General features: G+C 45.1%; 1 protein-coding gene across 11 annotated transcripts in view; it reads left to right on the top strand.

Annotated features, from left to right (window-relative positions):
* Positions 1-26,018, top strand: part of NF2 (neurofibromin 2) — an 80,785-nt gene that overhangs the window by 36,965 nt on the left and 17,802 nt on the right. For 6 of the 11 annotated variants that reach the window (XM_043557961.1, XM_043557962.1, XM_043557963.1 and 3 more), the window contains 9 exons: positions 4,015-4,083; positions 4,928-5,010; positions 6,866-6,941; positions 11,517-11,651; positions 14,698-14,772; positions 17,501-17,614; positions 20,149-20,271; positions 20,945-21,162; positions 22,534-22,639. In XM_043557961.1, coding sequence (XP_043413896.1) covers positions 4,015-4,083; positions 4,928-5,010; positions 6,866-6,941; positions 11,517-11,651; positions 14,698-14,772; positions 17,501-17,614; positions 20,149-20,271; positions 20,945-21,162; positions 22,534-22,639 — 999 coding nt within the window. The remainder of the gene's footprint in view (positions 1-4,014; positions 4,084-4,927; positions 5,011-6,865; positions 6,942-11,516; positions 11,652-14,697; positions 14,773-17,500; positions 17,615-20,148; positions 20,272-20,944; positions 21,163-22,533; positions 22,640-26,018) is intronic. The other 5 variants (XM_043557972.1, XM_043557968.1, XM_043557964.1 and 2 more) reach the window with 4 other exon arrangements.

The raw sequence follows: 26,018 nt of genomic DNA, 5'->3' as shown, positions 1-26,018 counted from the left end.
GTGACGTGGGGCTCGAACTCACGAACTGTGAGATCATGACCTGAGCCGAAGTCAGATGCTCAATCGACTGAGCCACCCACTCACCCCTTCCCGCTTCATTTTTAAACTACTGAACAGTATTTCCTGAAAAGGAGGGACTGTGGATTACTTCAATATGTCTTTATTGGTAGATATGTAGGTTTGTTTTTCTTTCTATTTAAACGAATGCAGTGAACATCTTTGAATATGCCTCTTTGGGCACATATGAACAATCTTTCACTAGGATAAATACCAAGAAATGGCATAACTGGGCTGAAGGATAAGAACCTTTAAAATTTAAATAATGCCAAGTGAAAGAAGCTGGACACAAAAGGCTGCCTATTGTGTGATTCCACTTATATGAAATGTCCAGAATAGGCAAATCCATAGAGACAGAAAGTAGATTTAGTGGTTGCTAGGGGCTAGAAGGAAGAGGAAATTAGGACTTAACTGCTAATGGGTATGGATTTCTTTTTGGGATGATGGAAATATTCTGGAATTAGGTTGTGGTGATGGGTGTCCAACATTCTGAATATACTAAAAACCACTGAATTGTATGCTTAAGATGGTGAATTTTTGGTATATAAATCTATCAGAATAAAAAACATTAAATATATATGGCCAAATTGTCCTCCAAAAGTCTTGTCCTAATTTAACTTTTAAGAACAGTGTGTGAGGGGCATCTGGATGACTCAGTAGGTTGAACATCTGACTTCAGTTCAGGTCACGATCTCATGGTTCTGGAGTTTGAGCCCTGCGTTGGGCTCACTGCTGTCAGCACAGAGCCTGCTTTGGATCCTCTGTCCTCCTCTCCCTCTGCCCCTGCCCTGCTTACGTGCACTCTCTCTCAAAAATAAACAAACATTACAAAATTTTTTAAGAAAAAGAACAGTGTGTGAGAATACCTGTTTTTCTACATCCTCATCAATAGTGGATGCTATCAGTCTTTTAAATTTTTGCTAATCTGACAGAAAAATAGGTGTTTTTTTTTTTTTTTTAAGTTTTTGTTTCCTGATTACCATGGGGCTGAGAATCTTTTCATAGATTTATTGGCCATTTGTATTTCTTTCCTCTGTGAATCAAGTGTTTACAGCTTGCCCATTTTTTTACTCTATTGTTCATCTTTTTCTAATTGATTTATAGGAGCTCCATATATTATGGGTGTTGACCTTTTATCTTTTTTTTTTTTTTTTAATCTATCAGACTTGTCAATCTTTTTATGTTTTGGGTGACTTTTAGAATTGCCTCACCAACTGTTGTTCTGCACATGTCCTACATTTTATTCTGGTATTTTTATGGATTTTCATTTATGGGTTTGAGCCTTTAATCCACCTTGAATATAGTGACCGGTGTTTTGGTAAGGAATCTATTCATTCTGTGTATGTATTGACCAAATCTGTTTTGTGAAATCCTGTTCAGAGCATTTGGTCGAATTTCCCATGTATATAGGCAGAGGCTAGTATTTCATATCCAGAAAGAGCCTCTGTTTAACCTAAGAATTGACTTCAAGAGTCCTCTAAATGGTGAATTCCCTTCTTGAATTTAAATTCAATTGGTTCATATCAGGGGTGGATCCAGGTTTTGTGGAGCCTGAAGTTTCTTTTTAATGCTAGAATACCAAATTTTGAGTACAAAATTAGTTCAGGCCCACACAGGTGCAGAGAGACCTGAACCCAATATATATTAGTTTCAAAGTAAATCCACTCCTGGTTTTGTTACCAGAATGCATCCGTACATAAAAGGATGAGGAACAGCCATCTCCATCTATGGAGTGGTATGACTTTCCTTTATATTCACTAACTGCCACAACTTAAGGATTTTCTTCTTCTTTTGTATTTTGAAGAGACATTTAAGAGCAGACACACGTATCAAGGTGGCTTTAATGTTGTAGGTGGAGTTAGTCCAGCGGTGAAGTTCTTTAAGTAGGGTCTTTGCTGCCTCTGCATTGCTCAAATGTGTAACATATTTGATCACTGAAGTAGCTGGGAGCTCAGTATGGTAATGTGGGTCGTTAATCTTACAAGCCTTTGGAACCTGAATTTACAACTTTAACTTTGCATATCTGCTTACTTCGGCATTTAGAGTCTGGTCAGCACCATTAAGAGGTCTGCAAATGCGACTAACAAGGCTTGCTTTAGCATCCTACCCCTTCAAAAATCAGAGAGGTGGGGGCGCCTGGGTGGCTTATTTGGTTAAGCATCCCACTTAGGCTGAGGTTCTGATCTCGTAGTTCGTGAGTTCAAGCCCCGAGTTGGGCTCTGACGGCACATAGCCTGGAGCCTGCTTTGGATTCTGTGTCTCCCTCTCTCTCTCTGCCGCTCCCCTGCTCACACTCTTGTCTCTCTCTCCTTCAAAAATATATAAACATTAAAAAATTTTGTATGGGTATTATTTCATTTAATCCCCATAAAAGTCCTATAAGACAAATACTGCTATTATCCCTATTTAACAGATGAGAAAACCAAGACACAAAAATTCCCAAGGTCACAGCTAATAAGTGGAAGAGCTGGGATTGAATTTTTAGCTGCTTGCTTCCAGAGCCAGGTTCTTACCTGTGCTCTGCAGCTGCCTCCCGAGAGAGTGCCCTTAAAACTCAGTCCAGAGGGGCGCCTGGGTGGCGCAGTCGGTTAAGCGTCCGACTTCAGCCAGGTCACGATCTCGCGGTCCGGGAGTTCGAGCCCCGCGTCAGGCTCTGGGCTGATGGCTCAGAGCCTGGAGCCTGTTTCCGATTCTGTGTCTCCCTCTCTGTCTGCCCCTCCCCCGTTCATGCTCTGTCTCTCTCTGTCGCAAAAATAAATAAACGTTGAAAAAAAATTAAAAAAAAAAACAAACTCAGTCCAGTTACTCACTCATCACATCCTCAGGCCTTTGGAAGATCAAGAGAAGCCAGGTTCCTTCAAGTTTTTTTAAATGAAGACAGGGGTACAAAAACTGCATATTTTAAATGTTTAATTTGACAAATTAATTCCTTTAAAAATGCTCAAAAAACGCAGTACAATTCTACTATTTGCAAGATAATGATGAGATTCTTAAAAGACATTAATTTATGGTGTTTTTTAAAAATAAAGTTTATTTTATTTTGAGAGAGAGAGAGAGAGAGAGAGAGAGAGAGAGAGAGAGAATCCCAACCAGGCTCCACACTGTCAGTACGGAGCCCATCGTGGGGTTCCAACTCATGAACCACGAGATCATGACCTGAGCTGAAATCAAGAGTCAGATGTTTAACTGAGTGAGCCATCCAAGCACCCCAGTTCATGGTGCTTTTTTAGCAGGCATGGGATGAGACAACTTAAAGTTGCTGATGAACATCGGAAAGAAAGGGATATTCATTCTTAAATCAGAACATAAATTTCCAAGTTATTGTCCCTAAATAAATACATTAAAATGCATTTCTGGCCCCATTAATGACTTGCTCTGCAGCTTTAAGAAAATCAGTTAACCTATTACTCATTTCTTTGTCTGTACAATGGGAATGACAGCCTTGGCATCAGATTTCTCCAAAGCACTTTTCAGAGCCTTGAATGAAAGGTATTGGAACTATTGCCTGCGTTATTCCCAGCTCCCAACCTAGCAATTGTCTCCAATTACCAGCCACTTAGAAGGATTTGTAGGTAAGACTCTTATCACACGTTGTTAATTACAACTTTCACAGTTGTGTTTTGTTGTTTCCTTTCAAAAGCTAATGTTTGGTAGTGACTGCTTTCTTTGGGTTAGAAAACACGGCTACATTTCCATACAAATGTCACATTCTTATTAGCACATTACCCATCCATCCCTCACGGGATTATACAACTCTGTTCATAGATATAATCAGCTTTGTATTTTCATTCAAGGGTAACAAACTAGCAAGGTAGAAATCTTGACTTGGCATCAGAACTGAATTGGAACTGAATTGCTCCCCGAGCTGGGAGGGGATAAGACAGAGTCAGGCTCCATTCAGAAATGGCAGTTGTCTCTAGAATCTCAATCGCTTGCTCTCCTTTCTTCTCCTTCCAGTATGGTGACTATGACCCCTCTGTTCACAAGCGGGGATTTTTGGCCCAAGAAGAATTGCTTCCAAAAAGGGTAAGAAGAAATCAATCCCCTATTTGGGAAGACACAGCAGAGATGTGCTCTGTGATAAAGCCAACTGGGGGGCTTGAAGGAATATTGGAAGTACATGACAAAAACATTTAAATAAATATTTTGTGATCAATCTTGATGAGTAAAGAATGTTGAATCTCTGTTAAGAATATTAAAAAGCCAAGGTTCGTGGAATTCATTTGCGGTTGCCAGGGCTGTAAATGTTTGTTTCCTTCAAGGTGGGTGAGCACCAGCGATTCCCAGGGAGGTGTGTGGAGCAGTGTGTGTTCAGCCCAGGGAGCTGAGCTATTTGCAGCTGGGCAGGGTGGATAGAGATGAATTGGGGTGGACATTGTAGTTTTTAATCCTCAGTGTTCATCTTGTTCATTAGCCACAGAAGCAGGCCCTCCCTCCCTTTTGCTGCTCCCGGTTTTATAGCTCCACTCATTTGTCATGTGTAATAAAGGCCCGATTCTCACCTTTACCTGACTTTCCCTGCTCCTTTGATGGCTTTTGTGCAGGCGGAGGCAGCAGCACACACAGCTTAGCCCTGGCCGACCCAACTGAGCTCCTCCCTCTGGGACGTGCAGCCCAGGAAAGAGGGACGGCAGCTGGGTGAGGGGTGCACCTACGCCTGAGTAATGGTGCACCCTTCTGAGTTGTGACTCAAACTGAATGGTGCTTGTCTGTGCGCACCACCTCTGTGCCGTGTGACTGGCTCCCTGTATGTGGCTTTTTAAAAATAGCTTTGCTATTTTGTAAAAATGATGCACAATTATGAAAATGGCATACAATACCAAAACTTTCTTTGTATGTGGGTTTTTTATTTTGCTCTACTTTTTGGTAGGTAATAAATCTGTATCAAATGACTCCAGAAATGTGGGAGGAAAGAATTACAGCCTGGTACGCGGAGCACCGAGGCCGAGCCAGGTGAGGCTGCTTCATTGTCGGTTTACATTTCCGTATGGACTTTTTTTTTTTAAGAACTATGAAATTAGGACACGCTCGTTGAACAAAATGCAGTACCGAGGTATATAGAAAAAGGGAGCGCTGGGAGTAGCTGGTCTTCAGTGTTGTGTGTGCTTCTTCTAGTGCATGAATACAGCCTGTCCAGATGTACAGGCCCACTGCACTCATTGGCAATTTAGGTTTCACGTTAAGGATTATAATGTATGGATATTCCATAGCTTTTGTGTCCATTTCCCTACTGATGACATTTGGAGTGGCTATAGATTTTCACTTTCTGCAATGTACAGCCTAATGTTGTTATATAATTATATGAGCAGTTCTGAGGATACATTCTTTGCAAGAGTTGCTGAGTCCAAGGATATGAGCATTTTGTGTTCTGACAGGTGCCACTAAATCGCCCTCCGCAAAGGCTGGACCTGTTTACCTGCCTACCAGCAGTGTGTGCACGTCTCTCCCCGCCTCGTTTCTCTCCCTACCACTCATTTTTATCAATCTAATTTTTGTAATCTAAAAGAGGAGACATGTATCTTAAGTATTCATTAGCATTTCCCTGATCACTGTAGGAATTGATCATCTTTTCATTAGTCTTTAAAATATTGTCCTCTTCAAATCAACTTCCTAGCGTGCTCTTTTTTTAATACCATGTATACTGAAAAGTGGACAAGTCTTAAACGTACCACTCAATGCATTACCACAAAGTGAAAACACCGTGTAATACCAGGTGATGAGATAGCACGTGACCACCCCCCCCCACTATCACTCCCCATCCTTCCTCCCCACAGCTAACCACTCTCCTGACGATGGAGTAGCAGTGCATGTTTTAAATTTTACTTACATGTGATTGGAGAGTCCCTATTTTTTGTGTCTCACTTCTTTTACCCAGAATCATATGGTGAGAATTGGTTTGTGGTGTGTAATAGCAGTAACAGTTTCATTTTCATTGCTGTGCAGAACTCCACTATGTTATTAAAGCATGAATTCCCCATTGCACTATTGGTGGATGTTGGGTATGATGGGCTGTCTCTTGGTTTTTCGCTATTACAAATGACATCAAACGATTTTCCAAGGTAATTGTTTGTACCAGTTTACATCAGCAGTGTGTGTGTTTCTAGTTGTTCCACGTGCTTGCCAACACTGTGTGTTCTCTCAGGTTGAATTTTTAAAATTCCATTTGAGAGCATTTTGAGATTGGAGAGAGGGAAGAGGCAAGGTCATAGGGAGACCTAGTTAAAATATTTCAATATCGCACCTATTTGGGAGTTTCCTGCAAGTCATTGCTTTAAGATCTTAATCTGACTCCTAGCTTAGAAGTAGGTGACCTGGGTTGGGTTTTACAGCCCGGATAGCTCTTGACCTAATCTCTGACAACACCCACAGAAATAAAATCAGGAAGGTAGCTCTCCGGTAGGTTGCTGAGAGAATTGTTTCAATACCAAAACCTTGTAGGTGAAAAAAGTTCACAACCAGATAAAGCAACAACTTAAATCAAATTTGCATATCCAAATCCATTTGAGGGAAGAAGATAACATACCACGTGCTTTTCTTGAATTCCTTGAGACGGGTATCATTATTTATCAAGGGCAAAGCGTGAAATTGAAGCCAAGAGACACTGTAATGAATCTGTTCTCTGGCTTTTATGAGGCCGGGAAATTCTGCTTGACCTCGGTGCGTTTAATAGACTCAGGGCTGGGAAGAGCCTTGCTGGTATCTGCTCTGGCTGACATCTTCTGGCAGGTTCCAATGCTCAGGGTGGCGTGTGCCCGCCCTCTGTTTTCTCACTTAGTTCCTGTGACAGTGTCTTTCATTCTCTTCACAGGGATGAAGCTGAAATGGAATATTTGAAGATAGCTCAGGACCTGGAGATGTACGGTGTGAACTACTTTGCAATCCGGGTGTGTTGAACCCTCTTTGACTTCCCTGTGTATAAACAGAGGCTGAATCAGGGCAAACTGCTTTCGAAAATGGGTTACTTCCTTATTCCAGGATAGCAGACTCTTTAATGGTTCACTGGAGGAGAAGGGAAGAGGAAGAGGAGAGGGTCTTATAGCCTCATTTTCTATTTCTGGACTTCAATTAGATCCTCCGTAGTTAAGTGTCAGTTGAGCCCCCGGGGGACTTGGGCCTGGTCCTGGGCTCTGCTCAGCAGAAACCTGTTTGAATGCTCTGAGTGTAATGTTTGATTATTTCTGGCTCTGTGAGATCTGGCCCACAGGGAGCACCTGTAAATACTTTCTTCCCCCAAGGCACAAGGAGAGTAAAGCTGCTTTTATAGATTACTGATTTGTTTGGGTGGGACTCTTGTTCTCTCTAGCAGGCTAATTGGTTTTCTCTTCAGACCGTTAATAGTCCCACTGCTGTCCCCTGGGAACCCACTGCTTCTGCACCAGAGGCTTTTGTTTTCAGTCCTGGCTGGGTGGGCCTCTTGAGCATCTTTCTCCCAAGATTCTGCTGCTGGTGCAGCATCTAGGAGCTCCTTCCAAAGGAATTCATGCGATTGGCTCTAGTATTCCATTGCTGGTTCCAAGCTACAGATAAGTAGATGTTAAAATAACCATCCACAGTGGTCCACCTTTATTATTATAGTTGTGGTGTTTTTTTAAATCTGTATTTATTCCTTTTGAGAGACAGAGTGAGAGAGAGAGCAAGAGCGTGAGCGAACGCAAGCAGGGGAGGAGCAGGCAGACTGGGACAGAGAATCCCGAGACTCGACTCAACAACTCAACGAGGGGCTTGACGGGCTTGAACTCATGAACCGCAAGATCATGACCTGAGCTGAAATCAAGAGCCCTTAACTGACTGAGCCACTTAGGCATCCCTTATTGGAGTTATGGTTTACTTTCCTTTTCAGGGTTCTTATAAATTTTATATGAAATTTGGGTAAATTGTATTACATTTTAAGTAATTTAGGATATGGGGTGGCCTGGCTGGCTCAGTGAGCAGAGCATGTGACTCTTGATCTTGGGGTTGTGAGTTTGAGTCCCACATTGGGCATAGAGAGTACTTAAAAATAAAATCTTTAAGTAATTTAGGATAGCTTTCTACCTGATTTGTTTTCTAAATACCGATCTTTAATGGATTTCATTACATAAAATTACACTGGCAAGTTATGTTATTTCGTATAGCAAACGAGTACCTAAAAGATTTTCTATAATCATGCAAAAGGTTATTTTCTTTTTCTTTTTTAAGTTTATTTATTTTGAGAGAGAGAGAGAAACAGAGCACATGAGAGAGAGGGAGAGAGAGAGAATCCCAAACAGGCTCTGTGCTGTCAGTGCAGAGCTCGATGTGGGAATTGAACCCATGAACTGTGAGATCGTGACCTGAGCCGAAGTCAAGAGCCTGACACTTAACCAACTGAGCCACCTAGGCACCCTATATATATATATATATATTTTTAAGTAAGCTCTACACCCAACATGAGGCTTGAACTCACTATCCTGGGCTCAGGAGTCACATGCTCTCCTGACTGAGCCAGCCAGGTGCCCCGAGGTTATTTTCTAAAGTTTTATTAATTTGTATTTGCTAACTGTCTGGTTTCTTTCTTTTTTTAATTTTTAATTTTATTTATTGAGAGAGAGAGAGAGAGAGAGAGATTGTGTGTGTGCAAGCAACGGGGAGGCGGGGCACAGGGAGGAGAGACGGAACGCCAAGCAGGCTCTGTACCATCAGTACAGAGCCCACTGTGGGGCTTGAACTCATGAGCCGTGAGATCATGACCTGAGCCAAGGTCAAGAGTCAGATGCCTAACCCACTGCGCTACCCAAGTGCCCCAATTGTCTGGTTTCTTTAAGGTCAGACTAATTTAACACATTTCTGTGGTTTTGGCAACATCTTTCCTCTTGCCCCATATGCCCACCATCTAGATTCTAGAAAAGTAGTGTTTTACAATCCTTAAAAACCAGTTTCTCATTAGGGAATATTTCTTTTTTCTTTTTCTCTTCTCTCTCTTTTTTTTTTTTTTTTTTTTTTGAGAGAGAGAGAGTGTAAGTGAGTGAGGGGCGGAGAGAGAGAGGGGAGAGAGAGAGAATCCCACCAGCAGCATTGAGAGAAAGGTGAGAGAGAAGCAGGGCTCACCCAGAGTGGGGCTCGAGCTCACCCAATGCAGGACTCAAAGTCATGAACTGTGAGATCATGACCTGAGCCAAAGTCAGATGCTTAATCCACTGAGCCACCCAGGTCCCCGGGAATATTTCTGTAGCAATCAGACCAAAATACACTATTTTGTATGTGTATATGTTTTGTATAATGCAGTAGACAAAGCTAATGGATATTTTAGTATCATTTGTGTGCAAGTTTTTGTAATTTCACCATCAACTAAGGAAGATATGTGCTTAAAACAATTTAAAAGGGACTGCTTGAGTCGCACCTCTCTGTTTTTTCCCTAGGAATGTTGGCATCATGATAGGAAGCAGAGGGTAGAATCCTTTTTTTTTTTTTTTTAAATTTAATTTAATTTAAAGGAAATAGTCATAGGGGCACCTGTGTGGTTCAGTTGGTTGAGCATCTGGCTTCAGTTCAGGTCATGATCTCATGGTTCATGAGTTTGAGCCCTGCATCTCTGCTATCAGCACGGAGCTCTCTTTGGATCCTCTGTCCGCCACTCCCTGCCGCCCCTCCCCTGCTCATTGTGTGCGCTATCTCTATCTCAAAAATAAACTTAAAAAAAAAAGTCACAAATATAATGAAGTATCTCGTTTTCCAGAATGTACTACAGCTCTTAAAAGTACAAAGCCTCACTGTGTTAATGTAGTAGTTTTAAGAGCTTTGCAGACGAGGGATCTCTCTCCTGGTTTAGTGATAGCTCCTGACTTTGGGGTGTTAGAAGGAGTAAAAAGATTTATCTTGGAGAGCTCACTTGTCCATCTGACACCTGCTGTTAGATTGGTCCTTCTCATCACAGTCCGAGCACCTTCTCACTTTGCAGATCTATTTTCCTGCCTTTGAGTCTGGTTCAATTTCCTTCTTGTCAGCAAGGGGTCAGGTGCTTTAGGTCCTTGTGCAGGGAGCTTCCTTCCACTACCACACAAGGGCCAGACCACACAGCACAGGTGGATGGATCTGTAGCCTGAAGATGTAACCCCAGGCCCACTGCTGGGTCAGTGACATGGAGGCCCAGGACACTTGCCTTCTGTCTGCTCTGCCTGCCAACCAACATATGTACCATCACATTTTCAAACAGCTTTATTGAGGTATAATTTATATACAGTTCACTTTGGAGTATTTTTTCCAGTGTTCTATTATAAAAATTTTCAGACATATAAGAAAATTGAAAAAATTTTATAACAAATACCCATAGATACCCACTGTCTAGATTCTATAACATTTGACTATATTTGCTTTATCATGTTGAGACTACATTTTAACATAAAATAAAACCATTTGATCCTAGCACTTAGAATTTTCTTTCTGGTAGTACAACTACCTTTTCTTTCTTTAAATTTTTTTTTTTAATGTTTATTTATTTTTGACAGAGAGAGACAGAGCATGAGCAGGGGAGGGGCAGAGAGAGAGGAAGACACAGAATCCCAAGCAGGCTGCAGGCTCTGAGCTGTTAGCACAGAGCCTGACGCGGGGCTCGAACTCACAGACCGTGAGATCATGACCTGAGCCAAAGTCGGATGCTCAACCGACTGAGCCACCCAGGCGCCCCCTACCTTTTCTTTTAATGTTTAATCCTATGGGTTTTTATTCTACCTCTGTGATAACCTGGTTATAGTAGTTCCCCGTTATCCATAGGAGTACTTTTCCAAAAGCCCCTGTGGATGCCTAAAACCATGGATAGTACCAAACCCTATCTATACTATATTTTTTTCTTGTATAGACATACCTATGATAATTTTAACTTCTAAATTAGGCTCAAGGTGTAAGAGATTAACAACACTAACAATAAAAAAGAACAGTTATAACAATATACTATAATAAAAGTTATGTGAATGTGTTCTCTCTCAGAACATCTTATTCTACTGTGCTCACCCTTCTGGTGATGATGCGAGAGGCTTAAATGTCTGCATGATGAGATGAAGTGAGGTGGATCACGTGGGTGTTATGATGTAGCGTTAGGCTCCTGTTGACCTGACAGTAGTTCAGAAGGAGGATCATCTGCTTCTAGACTGGGGTAACTGAAACTGTGGAAAGCAAAACCACAGATAAGGGGTGGGTGTGGGGCGACTACTGTATTTAATTGGAGGTAACAGTGCTTAGATTGCTGCTACTTTAGCCATCAAGCCAGTGACAGAAGCCCCCAGTGATCCCTCTGGGGGACACTGAGTCATGAGGATGGTATTTTGCCTCTGCCTGCCCCAATTCAGGAAGCTGGAGCCCCCTGGGTTACACAGCAGCTGTGACTTCTGTTGGGACCTGTTGGAACTCGTCAGATGTAACAGCATGTGCCAGGTTCTTTGGGAAGTTGAATAAAATCTCACACGTCTGCTGGAGCTGACGGTGGCTGATCTTTGTTGACTCCACAGAATAAAAAGGGCACAGAGTTGCTGCTTGGAGTGGATGCTCTGGGGCTTCACATCTATGACCCTGAGAACAGGCTGACCCCCAAGATCTCCTTCCCGTGGAATGAAATCAGAAACATCTCGTACAGCGACAAGGAGGTAGGACAGGCCCCGCATGCAGACATGCCAGCAGCCCAGCTGCCAGCCTGTCCCCATCTCTCCTCCTCCCTGGACTTCTCCTTGTTATCAGTAAAATCCTTTACTCCCCAGGCTTTGGGTTTTGGTTGCTGTTTCCTGTTTACAGAGCAGTATTGGCATCCTATTTTCAAGTAGCATCACTAACCCCCCCCTGCTGACCAACAAGAGGCTGGGAAGCTCAACTTGTCAAGACTAAACCCCAAAGAACAGTAAACCAACCAGAAAGTAACCTTGTCTTATTACTTGCCTTTCCATTTCTGGTGAGAAATTCTGTTTGTGTTTTTCAATGTGGTATACATTAAACCCTCTCTCGGTGTCTAGTGCTTGATACGTAGGGTGGGGATATCTGTCTAAGTATTTATCCCCACATGTATATATACGTATGTGTATCTCTTTCTGTCTCTCTGTGAGGATATAAATAAGAATATCAGGCTAACTGCTTATGAGAATTCAAAAATAATGAAGTTTGAATAACTTGGCTGAGCACTCTAAGTTAGAAGTCACATGTTCCTATACCGGATGGTGATCTTTCCCAAACACTGTAATCTTAGGTTTGTTCATTCACTCGTTTGTTCTCTGTTAATTTTAAAGGAATTATCAAGCATCTGCTTTGTGTTAGTTTTCGTAGGGGAAATGAAGATGTAGAAAAGCCAGTCTCGACCTTCAGGGAAGTTACAGTCCAGCAAGGACTGGACTGCTGTGAGACAGGCCTGTAGCGCAAGGGACTGATGACACACGTGATAATGATCCGGTGCTTTTCTGCTTTCATAAGCGCTCTCAGCCCGACTCTGATTTCTCCTCCTAAGAACATGCTGCAAGAGTAGGGGCCGGGTTTGGGGTATCCGTGTCACATCAGGAAGTGAAGATGTGGAGGGATCAGGCGACTTGGTGATTGGTGAAGGGAATAGCAGGGGCTGAGCTCCATGTTCACCAAAGCCATAGCCCTGGGGGCACTTTTCCGATGCAGGGCGCTGAGTAGGAGTCCTGAGAGCACAGGGTACTGGGCAGAGGGCAGTAGGCCTGGATGGTGCTCGGTGACACACAGCTGGGACGCTGAGTGTGGAATGAGGAACAGTGACGGCTCGTGTTGCTGCCTGCAGAGCCCCCACCCTGAGCAGATTTCCTGTTTTCCCTTCCCTCGTAGCAACTTGAGAAAGGGAACACCAGGCTCCTGGTTTCCAATAAGTGGTTGAGATCTACTCGGCCATGCTTGATGAGACAGATTGAGCTTCGTAATTCAAAACATTCTGGCTCTGAAATTTTTTGTTAAGTACCTCAGAAAAGGAGCATTTAACTATTGCTTTTTAAAAATACTTAAATTGAAAGCCCCACATGACTTAAAGTAGTAGGTATGTTATGGCACGGTAGTTTTTCATCTCTAATTTCATAAAGTCTGTTTACTGCATATCCAGACATTTGTGTGCTAAAGGCTCCCAAAACACTCGTTCTTCACAGAACCCAAGGATTAAAGTCTCCCCTAGTATAGCCTGACACAATAAACTCTAATATACCCTCTCCGGGGGCAGGGCACCATCATGTTCCATCATGTCAATAACTTCGTGCAGTAAGAGGACCTCAAGCTGACTTGACATAATAGGAAGTAGTCTTAGTAGTTATGCATGACAGCCGTGCTGTCAAAACAGAAATGTTGGTTTATTTTAAGTGATCCATTGATTCTTTGTGCGCGTCCCGGCAAAGCCTGTGGTTTCCCCACTGTTTGTGGTTTCCCACTGACGGCTCCGGGGTTTGACTTCAAAGCCAAAAATAAGCTCAAGAAATTCACGAATAGCCGCCTACACAAGAGCAATAGTGCTTCTAAGTTAGCTTGACCGAAAGCTAACCAAAGGATCATTTTCTGTCCTCAGTATGCTAACCCCTCCTTCCTTGGACAGTATAATATGCAAAAGAAATACCCAAAAATACATCTTCCCAGATGTATTGATCTGCTTAGCACGGCTTTCTCGGGAATAGATATCCATTTTTTAAGTGCTTCTTTGAAATGGAACGGTCTAATCAGGAGTGGTTGAGAACAGCAATTGCCGTTTGTCCTTTATATGCTTCCCTGCCTGTGGTCTGGCCCTGGGATCTCCTACTTAGCTACCACCCTGTCCTTATCACTCATCCTTTTCTCCCCTTTGATTTCGAGAGCAGTTTCCCTCTGCTACCACGGTCTCTTCTTCGCACTTTATTCCTTTTATTAACAGCTTTCATCTGATAATCCCCACGTTCAGAAACCTGTGGTGATGACCTGTATGCTGTCACATCAAACCCAAACCCCTCCAACTGTCCACCCCCAGCCCACCCCTGCCTTCCTCCCAGTATGAGCCCGTGATATCATCTTAGTCATCAGAGAGCTAGTAACGTCAAACACACACGCGCGCGTGCGCACACACACACACACACACACACACACACACACACAGTCTGCTCATTTCTCTCTCTGCCTCATTTCTGTCGCTTGCCCTGTCCTGAATAGCCCTCCACCCAATCTTTTAGGTCCTCTATCATATTCTCTTTGTCTATGACCAGCTGAAGTTCCCGCCTACTTATGGTAGATCTACTCTGAATCCCCACGACATTTGTGATTTTTGCCACCCGATGAGGCGCTAAGAGATGATGTAATTTCTTAAGTAACAGTTGAGTCATGAGTCTAGTTCCAGCTAGGTTGTGAGCTTCCTGAAGGCAGAACTGGGCCTGGGATGCTGCAGTGGGCTTCCCAGCGTTGGCCTCACGGTCGGGCCCATCAGGGGTCCGTAGTTCAGGTTTCCAAGCCTGAGATGGTGCCGACAGCACCCCTTCCAGGATCCTGACCTTCCATAGCCCCAGACTCCATGCCCTCAGCTGCTTCTAAATCACAGTGGGTTAGTGCCCGGGCGCCGGAAGCCAGGACAAGGTGCAGCCTTGTGCTGGATCTTTGCCAGTGTGGTTGCTGCTTTTGTGGAATTTCCTGGTTGGTGCTAACACTTTAGGTTGTCAGACTGAAACTTTTTCTGCTTCTTTCTTTCAGTTTACTATTAAACCACTGGATAAGAAAATCGATGTCTTTAAATTTAACTCCTCAAAGCTTCGTGTTAATAAGCTGGTAAGTTGAGATCCTAGTTTTTGTTACTAATAACCGAAGTTTTTCTAAGAAACTGAGCGCCTTTTTTGAGAGAGTGACCTCTTGTGAGGTGTAGAATGATAGGTAGCTCACTTGCTACACGCTTTGCCGATAGACTTGAAAGACTCTTCTCTTTAGCTTAACCTAACAAGTCAAACCTGAATTTTGTGATGTGGGATTTTTAACAAGTATTTTTATGGAGGTAACTAATATATATAAAAGGATAAGTATAATGTGTATAGAAGGTATAAAGAGTGACAAAAAGGGGCACCTGGGTGGCTCAGTCAGTTAAGCGTCCGACTTTGGCTCAGGTTGTGATCTCGCAGTTCATGAGTTCGAGCCCCATGTTGGGCTCTGTGCTGACAGCTTGGAGCCTGGAGCCTGGAGCCTGCTTTGGATTCTGTGTCTCCCTGTCTCTCTGCCCCTCTCTGGCTCACACTCTGTCTCTTTCTTTCTCTCAAAAATAAACATTTAAAAAAATCAAATATGAAGAGTGACAAAAATAAATAGCTATGTGGGGTGTCTGGGTGGCTCAGTTGGTGTCTGGGTGGCTCAGTGGCTTAGATCATGATCTCACAGTTCATAAGTTCAAAACCCCCACATCGGGCTCACTGCTGTCAGTGCAGAGCCTGCTTTGGATCCTCTGTCCCCCTCTCTCTATACCCTTCCCCTGCTGTGCTCTCTCTCAAAAATAAATAAATATTAAAAAAAAAAAAACTACACACCCACTACCCAGCTTTAAGAAACCACACACTCCGATACTATTAAACCCCCCCATGTTAGCACCCTGCTGGTTTCCCCCATCCTCCTCCCTGAGGGCAATCACCATTCTGAGCTGGGTGCTCATTATTCGCTCGCTTTTCCTCAGAACTTTATTTCCTATACAGAAAAATGAATGTACTATTAAGTTTTGTGTACTTTTGACATAAGTGCTGTCAACTGTCTATGCTCTTCACTTTTTTTGTACATTATTTTCTGAGATGTGTCTATGTTTGATGCTTAAAGAGATGATCCCTTTATTTTCACTGCTGTATAGTATTCCATTGTGTGCAGATAAGTGTACACATATATACATATATCCACACAATGATACATATATATGTCTCCCTCCCCCTCTCTCCCCGCCCCCATATATATATCATTTTCCTATTAGTGAATAGTGAAGTGCTTTCTACTTCTCTGCCATTTTAACAAAGCTGTTAGGAACATTCTCGTACCTGCCTCCTGCTGCACATGGGCAATAGTTTCTCTAGAGAGTATCTACTTAAGAGTACAAGTGCAGGGCTGTAGTGTATGTCCAAATTCAAGATTAAGCCATGTTGTTTTCCAAAGGAGATGAATTAATTTACAGATGCAGTGCAGTGGGTGTAACTTCCTTTTGCTTTATGTCTTCTGCACTCATAATATCAGCCTTTAAAATTTGTTTGACATGTGTTGTGCATATGAAATGGTTTCTCAGTATTATATAAATGAGCATCTTTATATTTACTAATGAAGTTGAACATCTTTTTGTATATTTTTTAGCCAGGCTTTTTGTCTCTTTTGTCAAATACTTATTTCATGTCCTTTGGCCATTTTTCTCTGGGTTGTTTGTATTCTTTATTGATTATATCATCTCTCAGCTTGTGGCTTATTTTTCCTCCTTTTTAATGTCTTAACAAACAAAGAATGCTGGATTTTAACATAGACAAATGTATACATCTTTTCCTTAATCATTTGTGCTCATTGTGTTTTGTTTGACATCTTTCCTTATCCTCTGATCATAAAGATATTCTTCTAGGCTTGATTTTGGCTCAGGTCATGATCTCACGGTTCCTGAGTTCGAGCCCTGTGTTGGGCTCTGTGCTGACAGGATGGGGCCTGCTTGCGGTTCTCTCTCTCTCAAAATAAATAAACTTAAAAAAAAGATATTCTTCTATATTCTTTTCTAGAGATTTCAAGGGTTCAATCTTCGTATTTAAGTCTTTAATCCTTCTGGTGTTGATTTTGTGTGTGGTGTAAAGGAGGGATCCAGCTTCTTCAGCTTCTTGTGTTTTTTGTTTTTTGTTGTTTTTTGTTTTGTTTTGTTTTTTAAAGTAATCTCTACACCTAACATGGGGCTCGAACTCATGACCCCAAGATCAAGAGTAGCATGCTCCACCTACTGAGCCAGCCAGCTGCCCTCAGCTTATAGTTTTTTCATGTGAATAACCTGTTATCCCTATTGAATGAACTTTCCTATCCTCCCTCATCTGTAGTGCCGCATCTTAAATTCTTATTTATTTATTTATCTATTTATTTACTTATTTAGAGAGAGGGGCAGAGAGAATCCCAAGCAGACTCAGCACTGTCAGCACAGAGCCTGTTGCAGGGCTTGATCACTTGATTCATGAGATCATGACCTGAGCTGAAACCAAGAGTTGGACACAACCAACTGAGCCACCCAGGTGCCCCTATAGTGCCACATCCTAGGAGAATAAGATGCATCCAGAAGACGCACCTCCCTTCACCTGTGACTTTTGCCCCCTGGCATACTGGAGGCCTGTCTCCAGAGCCAAGAGCCCTGGAGGCCATTAGCAGGGAAGGCCTTGCTGTTTCACTCTGTGCTTTGCTCTTTAGGTTTCCTGCTGCCCCCAAGAGCCCTTAGACAAAGATGCTGTAGCCCTGGTGAGCTGGTAGGCAGTGAAGTACATTTGGGGGTTTAACATTTCTCCTGCTTCCATGGCCACAGATTCTCCAGCTCTGTATTGGGAACCATGACCTTTTTATGAGGAGAAGGAAGGCTGATTCTTTGGAAGTTCAGCAGATGAAAGCCCAGGCCAGGGAGGAGAAGGCTAGAAAACAGGTGAGAAAGACCATGTCTGTACCACTGTTGTCACTGCTTCTTGGTCTTGGCTTGGGAGGTAAGGAGCAGTCGTAGGCTGACAGGTGTCATTTGGCAATGGACATACTTTCTCTTATTTTATCCCTGTTGGATCTTTACTGGCCAATGCCCAGCTGGTGTGGTGTCTGCTCTGGAAATGAGGAATAAATTCTAAAAGCATATACAAAAGAAACATCTCTAGTTATTTCCCCACTTAAGTGAAGTGGGAGTAATGCAGGTTTGGGAAGAGATAGTCAAGCCTGGGTCTGTCTGTCCATCCATCCATCCATCCATTCACCTAGCTAACTCGCTTTTTTTTTTTTTTTTTTTTTTTTTTTTTGCCTGCCGGTCTCCTTTGCCCAGCCTTGTCCTTTTCTAATTAGAAGGTGATAGAATGCATGACAGCATCTCATGCTTACCTCGGGAATGCTAATTAGACTTCAGCCACACTTCCCCACCACGGGTCAGCCCAGGCGGCATATTGCCTGTGGTGGGAGGTGCCAGGAGAGCTTATCAGCAGACTGGACAGTCCGCATCATTGTTTTCTACTCATAAACTATCTCGGCTCAGCGAAATCCACACAACTAATCTGAGCCTCGCTGCTGAGAATATCCACTGTGGCTTTGGACTAACTCCTAGACAGAGTAGCAGCAGCTGCAGTCAGCTGCCCACAGGACTCACAGGCTCGGAGCAGTGATCATTAGTCTGTGCGCAGCTCTCTGATGTGGGTACTCTGGCGAGGCTGGCTCCCTGCCCTGAGATTTACAATGAAATGCCCAGTTTGATCCAGCATGCTTTTAGGGCTCCCATCTCTTTGCTCTCTGAGATTGCATACTATAGATGTGCTATTTGGGATGCTTTGGCGGCCAGGCTGGTGGAATGGGTTTTGTTGGACAAAGAAATGCTCCTGAGCCAGCAAGGTCTAAGTGGCAACTTCAAGAAGAGCCTTCTTTGACCTCTTTTCAGCTGAGCAAAGCTTAGAAGTGAGAGATCTGAAGACGGCAATGAGTGTGTAGGCCTTGAGATTGTGGCAGAGAAGAGCGTGCATATACCCCACACCTGCACTGCCTGTGGAACAGCAGAGGCAGGGGCCTGGCACCTGCAGGCCAGGCTCCATGGCCCAGTAGTATAGACACTGACCTTGGAACCAGATGTGAAAGTTAGTATGTGACATTAGTAGATGACTTATCTTCCAGATCTCAGTTTTCTCATCTGTTAAGTGGAGCTAATGGTATGCCTTCTCTGTCTCAGATCAAAGGACACATTGTACCTGAAAGCCTTTGTGAACTTAAACCACCTTGCAAACAAGAGGTCCCTTATTATCGGGTGGAGGTCTAGGGGGAAGTGCAGTGCTGGGAATGGAAGGTGGTTGCCTGGGCTTTTGTCAAGGGGAGAATAATAGAGATACAGTAATCCACCTAATGGAAATTTGTAATGCAGTGGAAATTAGAGAACAAACTGGCCAAGTTTTTCACTGACCTGCAAGGGAAAAATTAGAGAAGAATTTACAGTATTTTATTGCTTGTCTTTGCATTATTCCTTCGAGGCCCGATGCCTTTTTTTTTTTTTTTTTTTTTTTTTTTGGCTCAGTATTTACAAAAGGCAGCAATCTTAAAAATCTTGGGTTTGGGAGAAAATTGAAGCAAGAAGTAATTAAATGTGCTCTATTTAAGGAAGAAAATAGTGCAGTGGTCACTTCTGGCTTCTGCTTTCTGAACTCAGTTAATACCCTAGGATCACAGAGAATAGCACTTGTCCTGTGCTTGTTCCCCTTATTAAGCTCTGCATGTGGCCCAATTAACACAGTGATCCAGAAGGCATGGGAGGTGGCGGCAGCTTTGTACCAGTGCCTTAAGGACAGGGGGCCGTGTTCCCCGCTCAGCTCCCTCCTGTTGCAGGCCTGGCCAGGAGCTGCCTCTGCGTGAGGCTGGGAGTCTGTGCTGTGGGGCTGTGGCTTCCCCCTGTGAAACACAATGTGTGAACTACACGATTCCATCTTCTCTGTGGGTCAGAGGCAGGAGTGATTGTGGATGAAATTAGAGATGTGGGAGGGGTCGTGTGGGTGAGAAATGGTGAGGTGGCTCGTCCAACCAGAAGAAAGCTGTCTGTTTCTGGGGCTCCATCTCAGGGAGAAGGAATCTGCATTGCGTCCTGTCCGCTGCTGGGCGGAGCCACGTGAGGTCTTCCAACAAAAAGGGATATCGGCAGGGTAGCCATTTCAGCACACAGTGTGTAAGAATGCCTTCTTCGATCCAGGTGGACTTGGCAGGGCTGGCTTTTTTGTTGTTTTGTTTGTTCCCTCACCCCTAGATGGTTTTTCAAGGGACACAGCTTTTGATTCTCCAGCTGGTTTTGAAGGACAGAGGGTGGTAGGTGACAAGAATGACACTGCCAACCTCTAAAGTAAAGGGACGAAGAGGGTCTCCCTGGGCATCTCCAGACACTGGGTGTTCTAGGACCCTTGTGGCAGTGTAGGTCGTGAGCCCCATGACTCTCGTTCCCCCCCCACCCCCCAGATGGAGCGGCAGCGCCTTGCTCGAGAGAAGCAGATGAGGGAGGAGGCTGAGCGCACGAGGGATGAGTTGGAGAGGAGGCTGCTGCAGATGAAAGAAGAAGCAACAATGGCCAACGAAGCACTGGTGATTTCTGGGGGACTCTGGGTCCCAGGAGGCTACACGGGGATTCCCTTGGGTTTTGGGAATTAGGTAGGCCTCCTGAGGACCACAGATAAGTAACATTTGCTTTGACATTTTCGCTAAAAAAAAAAAAAAAAAAAAACAAAAAAAACAAAACGGTGCCTTTTCTTTCCACCCATGTTGGCAGGAGATTATGTGTGGCCAAGCCCCACTTTCCCTAGGGCACCTTTAAAGCAGGGCCTCTCTGCCTGCCCGGGGGTCAGATCACCCTCTGTGATGAAAGTTGTCCTGTGCCTCATAGGACGGTTAGCAGTGTCCCTGACCCCTACCCACTAGATGCCACTAGCACCACCTTACCCTTGATTTGTGACAATCAAAAACATTGTTACCTGTCTCCCACTGGTTTGAACCACGCATTTAAAGGGAAAAGCCTTGGCTCAAGTGGTACTCAAAAAGGTGCTTTCTTATTGTTCCCCATGGGTGGGACTTTCTGAAAAGTTGAGGGTGTGGCCGTCTGGCCCTTGCCAAAGTGTCATCTGATGGGGCATTCAGTGGCAGGGCCCCGGGGAGTCTGACGCTTTGGTTCCTGCTGACCTGAATTTCTGAGGCCACATCTGGGAGGGATGACAGGCATGTGATCGATCCCCATCCCAGCTGATAGCACCCTTCTCTCCAGATGCGGTCCGAGGAAACGGCTGACCTGTTGGCGGAAAAGGCCCAAATCACTGAGGAGGAGGCAAAACTCCTGGCACAGAAGGCTGCGGAGGCCGAACAGGAAATGCAGCGCATCAAGGCCACAGCCATTCGGACGGAGGAAGAGAAGCGCCTGATGGAGCAGAAGGTGCTGGAGGCTGAGGTGCTGGCGCTGAAGATGGCTGAGGAATCGGAGAGGAGGTTAGAGGTGGGGAGTCCAGGGCACTGGGGCCCAGGCGAGGGGCTGTTCAGTTGTAACCTAGCCCTGAGGCAGAGCTTGACCGCACTTGTCCACAAGCTGCTTCAACTTCTAGGATGGTGGGGTGGGGGGAGGCTCCTCCCTTGATAGGTTGGTGAGGACTGGTACTTAAGCCGGTGTGGGCTTTGGGGGCTGGGGTTAGTGGAAGGGCTCAGGAACACGGTTCTCTAGTCGAGTGGACCTCTGGTCATGCTTGTGTCTGTGATAAATCGCCGTCCCTCCGATAGCCATGTTTGCAGGAATGCCATCAAGCACGTCTGCAGACCGCTTTTAGCTGAGGAGCTGTAAGGAGGCTCTTCTTAAGTTTAAAAAATGTGGTTCTTTTCCCTTTTCATTTAGGGGACATGTGGGGACAGAGCAGCTATTTACCTTTAACGTGGTAATGAGGAACCCACTTCCCTTCAGCCATTCTTGGTGCTAAGGCTCCCGAGGCAGATAGGAGGGGAGGGCCAGGATCCTGTCTGTGGCCAGGATGCGCCAGCTCACGACCAGGTTGAAGGATGGAACTGTAGTCTCCACTTTTCAAAGAGTATTCTAGCCTCTGGATTGTTCTGGTCCTGCAGCCTTCAGATAAACACTGGCACATTCCCCACAGCATTTGGCTCTATTGACCTAGAACACTTGAATTTGGCTTTTTGCTACCAAGGTGCATTCACTACAGTTTCCTCTCCGCTTTCTGCATGTTGTTCTGGGAATATGGATCTTTGTTTCCTGCCCTGTCTTGGGCCCCTTTCTTTCTGTGTGTGGGTCACTTCCCCCAAGACCAATGTTGGGCCTGGTCCCTGGGTCCTGTGTCTTGCAGGGTGAGGCACGAAGACCTCAGCGTTGCTGCTCATCTTGCCTGAGGTTGGCCCTGGGCCTGCAGTTGTTTTCCTTGGGGGCTGTGAAGAATCGATTCTTTCTCATCCTGTCCCTCGTGATCCGATATAAGATCTTTGATTCATGCACTATACCTTTGCCTAGCTCACTCTCACCCACAAGTTAAGCAGAGGAAGCTGTTGGCCCCTCCCCCCTCCTCTCCCTCTACCAATTGCAAAGGTTTGAACTTGACTCCTTCCCAGCAGCTTCCCTGCCCTTCCCATTTAGATTTACCATTGCAGTGAACAGTACTCAGGAATGTTATCCTTGCTTTGGAAGTTCTGATGTTCATGTCAGTGTCCACCCCCACCTCCCCACTGGCCTTGTTTGCCTGATCTGGTGCCATCATCAGGGTTAACTCAGGTCCCTCCTCTCCAGGGGGACTGTGGGGAAGAGGGCTGTCTTTCTTCTACCTGTCAGCTTCATGGACCTGACATCTCCTCCTTTCCTTGCAGGGCCAAGGAGGCAGATCAGCTGAAGCAGGACCTGCAGGAAGCCCGCGAGGCAGAGCGAAGAGCCAAGCAAAAGCTCCTGGAAATCACCACCAAGCCCACATACCCGGTGAGCCGGGCTGGGAGCTGCCAGCCTGCAGCTGCTTCAGACCTTGTAGCTTTCTCTTCCCTCCAGCCCTTCAGTTCCGCTGGTGGTGCCACAGCAGAATGAATGCTGCAGAGGGCCTGAAGCTGGGGAAGGGGCAGAATGTCTGGTCTGCCATTGGCCTTGGACTGGTCACCTCTCTGGTTGCCTGGATAGCAGGCAATGGGGCCTTTCCTAGCTCTGAAATGTTTTTCTTCGTCTTTTTTTTTTTTTAAGTTTATCCATTTATTATTTCTGAGAGAGAATGAACAAAAGCAGGGGAGGGGCAGAGAGAGAGAGGGAGATAGAATCTGAGGCAGGCTCCAGGCTCTAAGCTGTCAGCACAGAGCCCAACCTGGGGCTTGAACTCATGAACCGTGAGATCATGACCTGAACCGAAGTTGGATGCTTAACCGACTGAGCCACCCAGGCACCCATGTTTTTCTTATTCTAAGTAATATAGTCCCAAATTATTTTTAAGAGATGATAGCTGCTGCTGCTGCTTCTTCTTCTTCTTCTTCTTCTTCTTCTTCTTCTTCTTTTTTGAGAGAGCGAGGTTGCAAGTGAGCAAGGGGCAGAGAGAGAGAGAAGTGGGGCTCACTTGGCACTCATGTTTTACCTAAAGTGAGGCTCATGTTCACCCGAAGTGGGGCACGAGCTCACCTGAAGCGGGGCTCGAGCTCACCCAATGTGGGACTCGAACTCACAACCTGTGAGATCATGACCTGGGCTGTAGACAGATGCCACCCAGGCACCTGAGACGGTAGCTTCTTGATGCCAAGCTGAATGTAATCTTCAACTACCTTTGTGTAACGTATACCATCATTGCAGTTCTGGGCAGGGGTACCGTATACCTCAGGGTAAACTATAGCCATGTAAGAACCATTTTCCAAACTCAATTTTGGGACAAGGAGGCAGACTTCAATTAAACAGGGTCACACCATGAGTAGACAAGCCTCTTCCCTTCCCTTCCTCTGTGCATTCAGTTCAGCAAACTGTTCTGTTCCATATAACACCAGGCAGTTGGATAGTTCAGTTGATTAAGTGTCCAACTCTTGGTTTCAGCTCAGGTCACGATCTCACAGTTTTGTGGGTTCATGCCCCGCACTGGGCTCTGCACTGGCAGCATGGAGCTTGCTTGGGGTTCTTTCTCTCCCTTTCTCTATCTCTCTGCCCTTCCCCTACTCACACTGCCTCTGTCTCTCCCAAGTAAATAAATAAACTTAAAAAAAATAATAATGCCAGGCAGATGCAGAGTCTGTATACAGACAGGGTGCACAGAGGCCTGGAGGGGAACATAGCCCAGCTTGTAGGGGCAGGAGAGGCATAGGATCATGCCTGAGCTGGCTCTCAAAGGCTAAGGAGGAGCTAGCCAGGTGAGAAAGAGACTGTAGGGTATTCGCAGCCAGTGCACAGATGTGCACATGGCACAGTGTGTGCACTGCACACTCACAAGGCATGCAGCCAGGAGGCACACAGGGCACAGCGGCATAAGCTGCCCAGGGTTTGAGGTGGAGGGAAACGTGAGCGGTTTCCAATTGTCATCTGTTCTGGTTATCTATTACTATGTGACAGGCCACCCCCCAAGCCAGCCATATAGCTCAAAACAGCCATTTGTTATTCTCTCTCATGGCTTGGTGCATTGATTGGGCTGATGGTCCTTCCTCAGAATCTCTGAGGCAGTCGCAGACAGCAGCCAAGACTGGAGTCGTCTGAGGGCTCATCTGGGCTGGGCACCTGAGATACGAGTGATTTTAAAATATATACTGGAATGGGGTAGCCTGGCTAGCTCAGTAGGTAGAGCATGCAACTCTTGGTCTAAAAATAGATGGGTAGGTAGGTATGTAGGTAGGTAGAAACAAAGGGAGGGAGGGAGGGAGGGAGGGAAGGAAGGAAGGAAGGATAGGAGGGAGGGAGGGAGGAAGGAAGAAAAGAAAGGAAGGAAGGAAGGAAAGGAGGGAGGGAGGAAGGAAGGAAAGGAAGGAAGGAAAGGAGGGAGGGAGGAAGGAAGGAAAGGAGGGAAGGAAAGGAGGGAGGAAGGGGGGAAGGAAGGAAAGGAAAGGAGGAAGGGAAGGAGGAAGGAAGGAAGGAAGGGAGGGAGGAATGAAGGAAGGGGGGAGGAAGGAAGGAAGGAAGGAAGGAAGGAAGGAAGGAAGGAAGGAAGGAAGGAAGGAGAGACACTGGAGCAAACTTCATGTGCTCTTCAAACAGTAAATACATAAGTCCTGGAGGAGCTCATTCATATCAGCCTTTTACTCATATTTCATGGTATGGATGGATTGTAATTCATCTAAGCAGTCCCCTATGGATGGGTATTTAGTTTGTTTTCATCTGCAGTTGTGAACAAAACTGCAGAAAATATCCCTGAGCATAAATCTTTGCACATACGGTGAATGTACTGGTAGAATAAATTGTCATAAATAGAACCGTGGGGTCAGGTTTTCCATCGAGATGCTTTCCACAGAGGTTGTCCCAGTGTCTGTTCTCACCCACAGTGCAGCACTCAGCGCCCATCTTTTTGGAGATTTTGATGAGGTATAACATCCATACAGGGAAGTGCCCCAAATTATAACTGTACAGCTTGATGCATTCTCGCAAACTCAACACACCAATGCACCCAGCACCCAAATCAGAAAACAGAACGTTCTAGTACCCCAGAAGCCCCCTCTCAGCACCACCTTCAACACCCACGCAGACAGTCTGCCTCAAGCCTGTCATCGTCTCAGATGAGCGCTCTGGGCCTCTGCTCTTTCCCAGACGCTGTCCCAGACTCAGCCAAGGATCCAAGGGTGAAAGAGAGGCAGATCCTGCCCTTAGGAAACTTGCCAACAGTAAAAGAAGAAGACACAGCCAAAAGGGATTTTTTACAGGGTGGAGTTAGGGAAGTGCCACCACAGAACCAGAAGCACCATGTATAGCAAAGAAAAGAGTTGCCATCTGGCCGAGAGGGATCTAGAAAGGCTTTGGTGAGAAATCCTAGTATTTGGGAAGGGCCTTGAAAGTGAGGTGGCATGTAGCAAAAGGAATAGTTTAAGCAAAGGAGCAGAAACAGTGATGTTCATGATCCAGTAGGGCAAACAGTAGGAAACACGGGAGAAGTAGATCGGGGCCATATTTGAGATGACCCTTTGTTCTGGGATGAGAAAGTCCTCAAGTCTAATTGCTTTGCCGTCTGCTTCAAGCCCTGCTCTGGCTCTGTCTTCCAAATCCAAACCCTCAGCATGGAGGGCAGCCCTCTATGGTCTAGTCCCGGCCCCCACCCACCTCACCACACCGGTGCCGCAGACCCTCGGCTTTCTCGTCAAGCATGCTCTGCCCTGCCCAGTGCCGTGCCTCTTGCCTGGCATGTCTTTTCCTCTGTCGT

Source organism: Prionailurus bengalensis, chromosome D3 (assembly GCF_016509475.1).
Source record: "Prionailurus bengalensis isolate Pbe53 chromosome D3, Fcat_Pben_1.1_paternal_pri, whole genome shotgun sequence".
NCBI lineage: Eukaryota > Metazoa > Chordata > Mammalia > Carnivora > Felidae > Prionailurus > Prionailurus bengalensis.
This window is presented reverse-complemented; position numbering and strand designations above follow the sequence as displayed.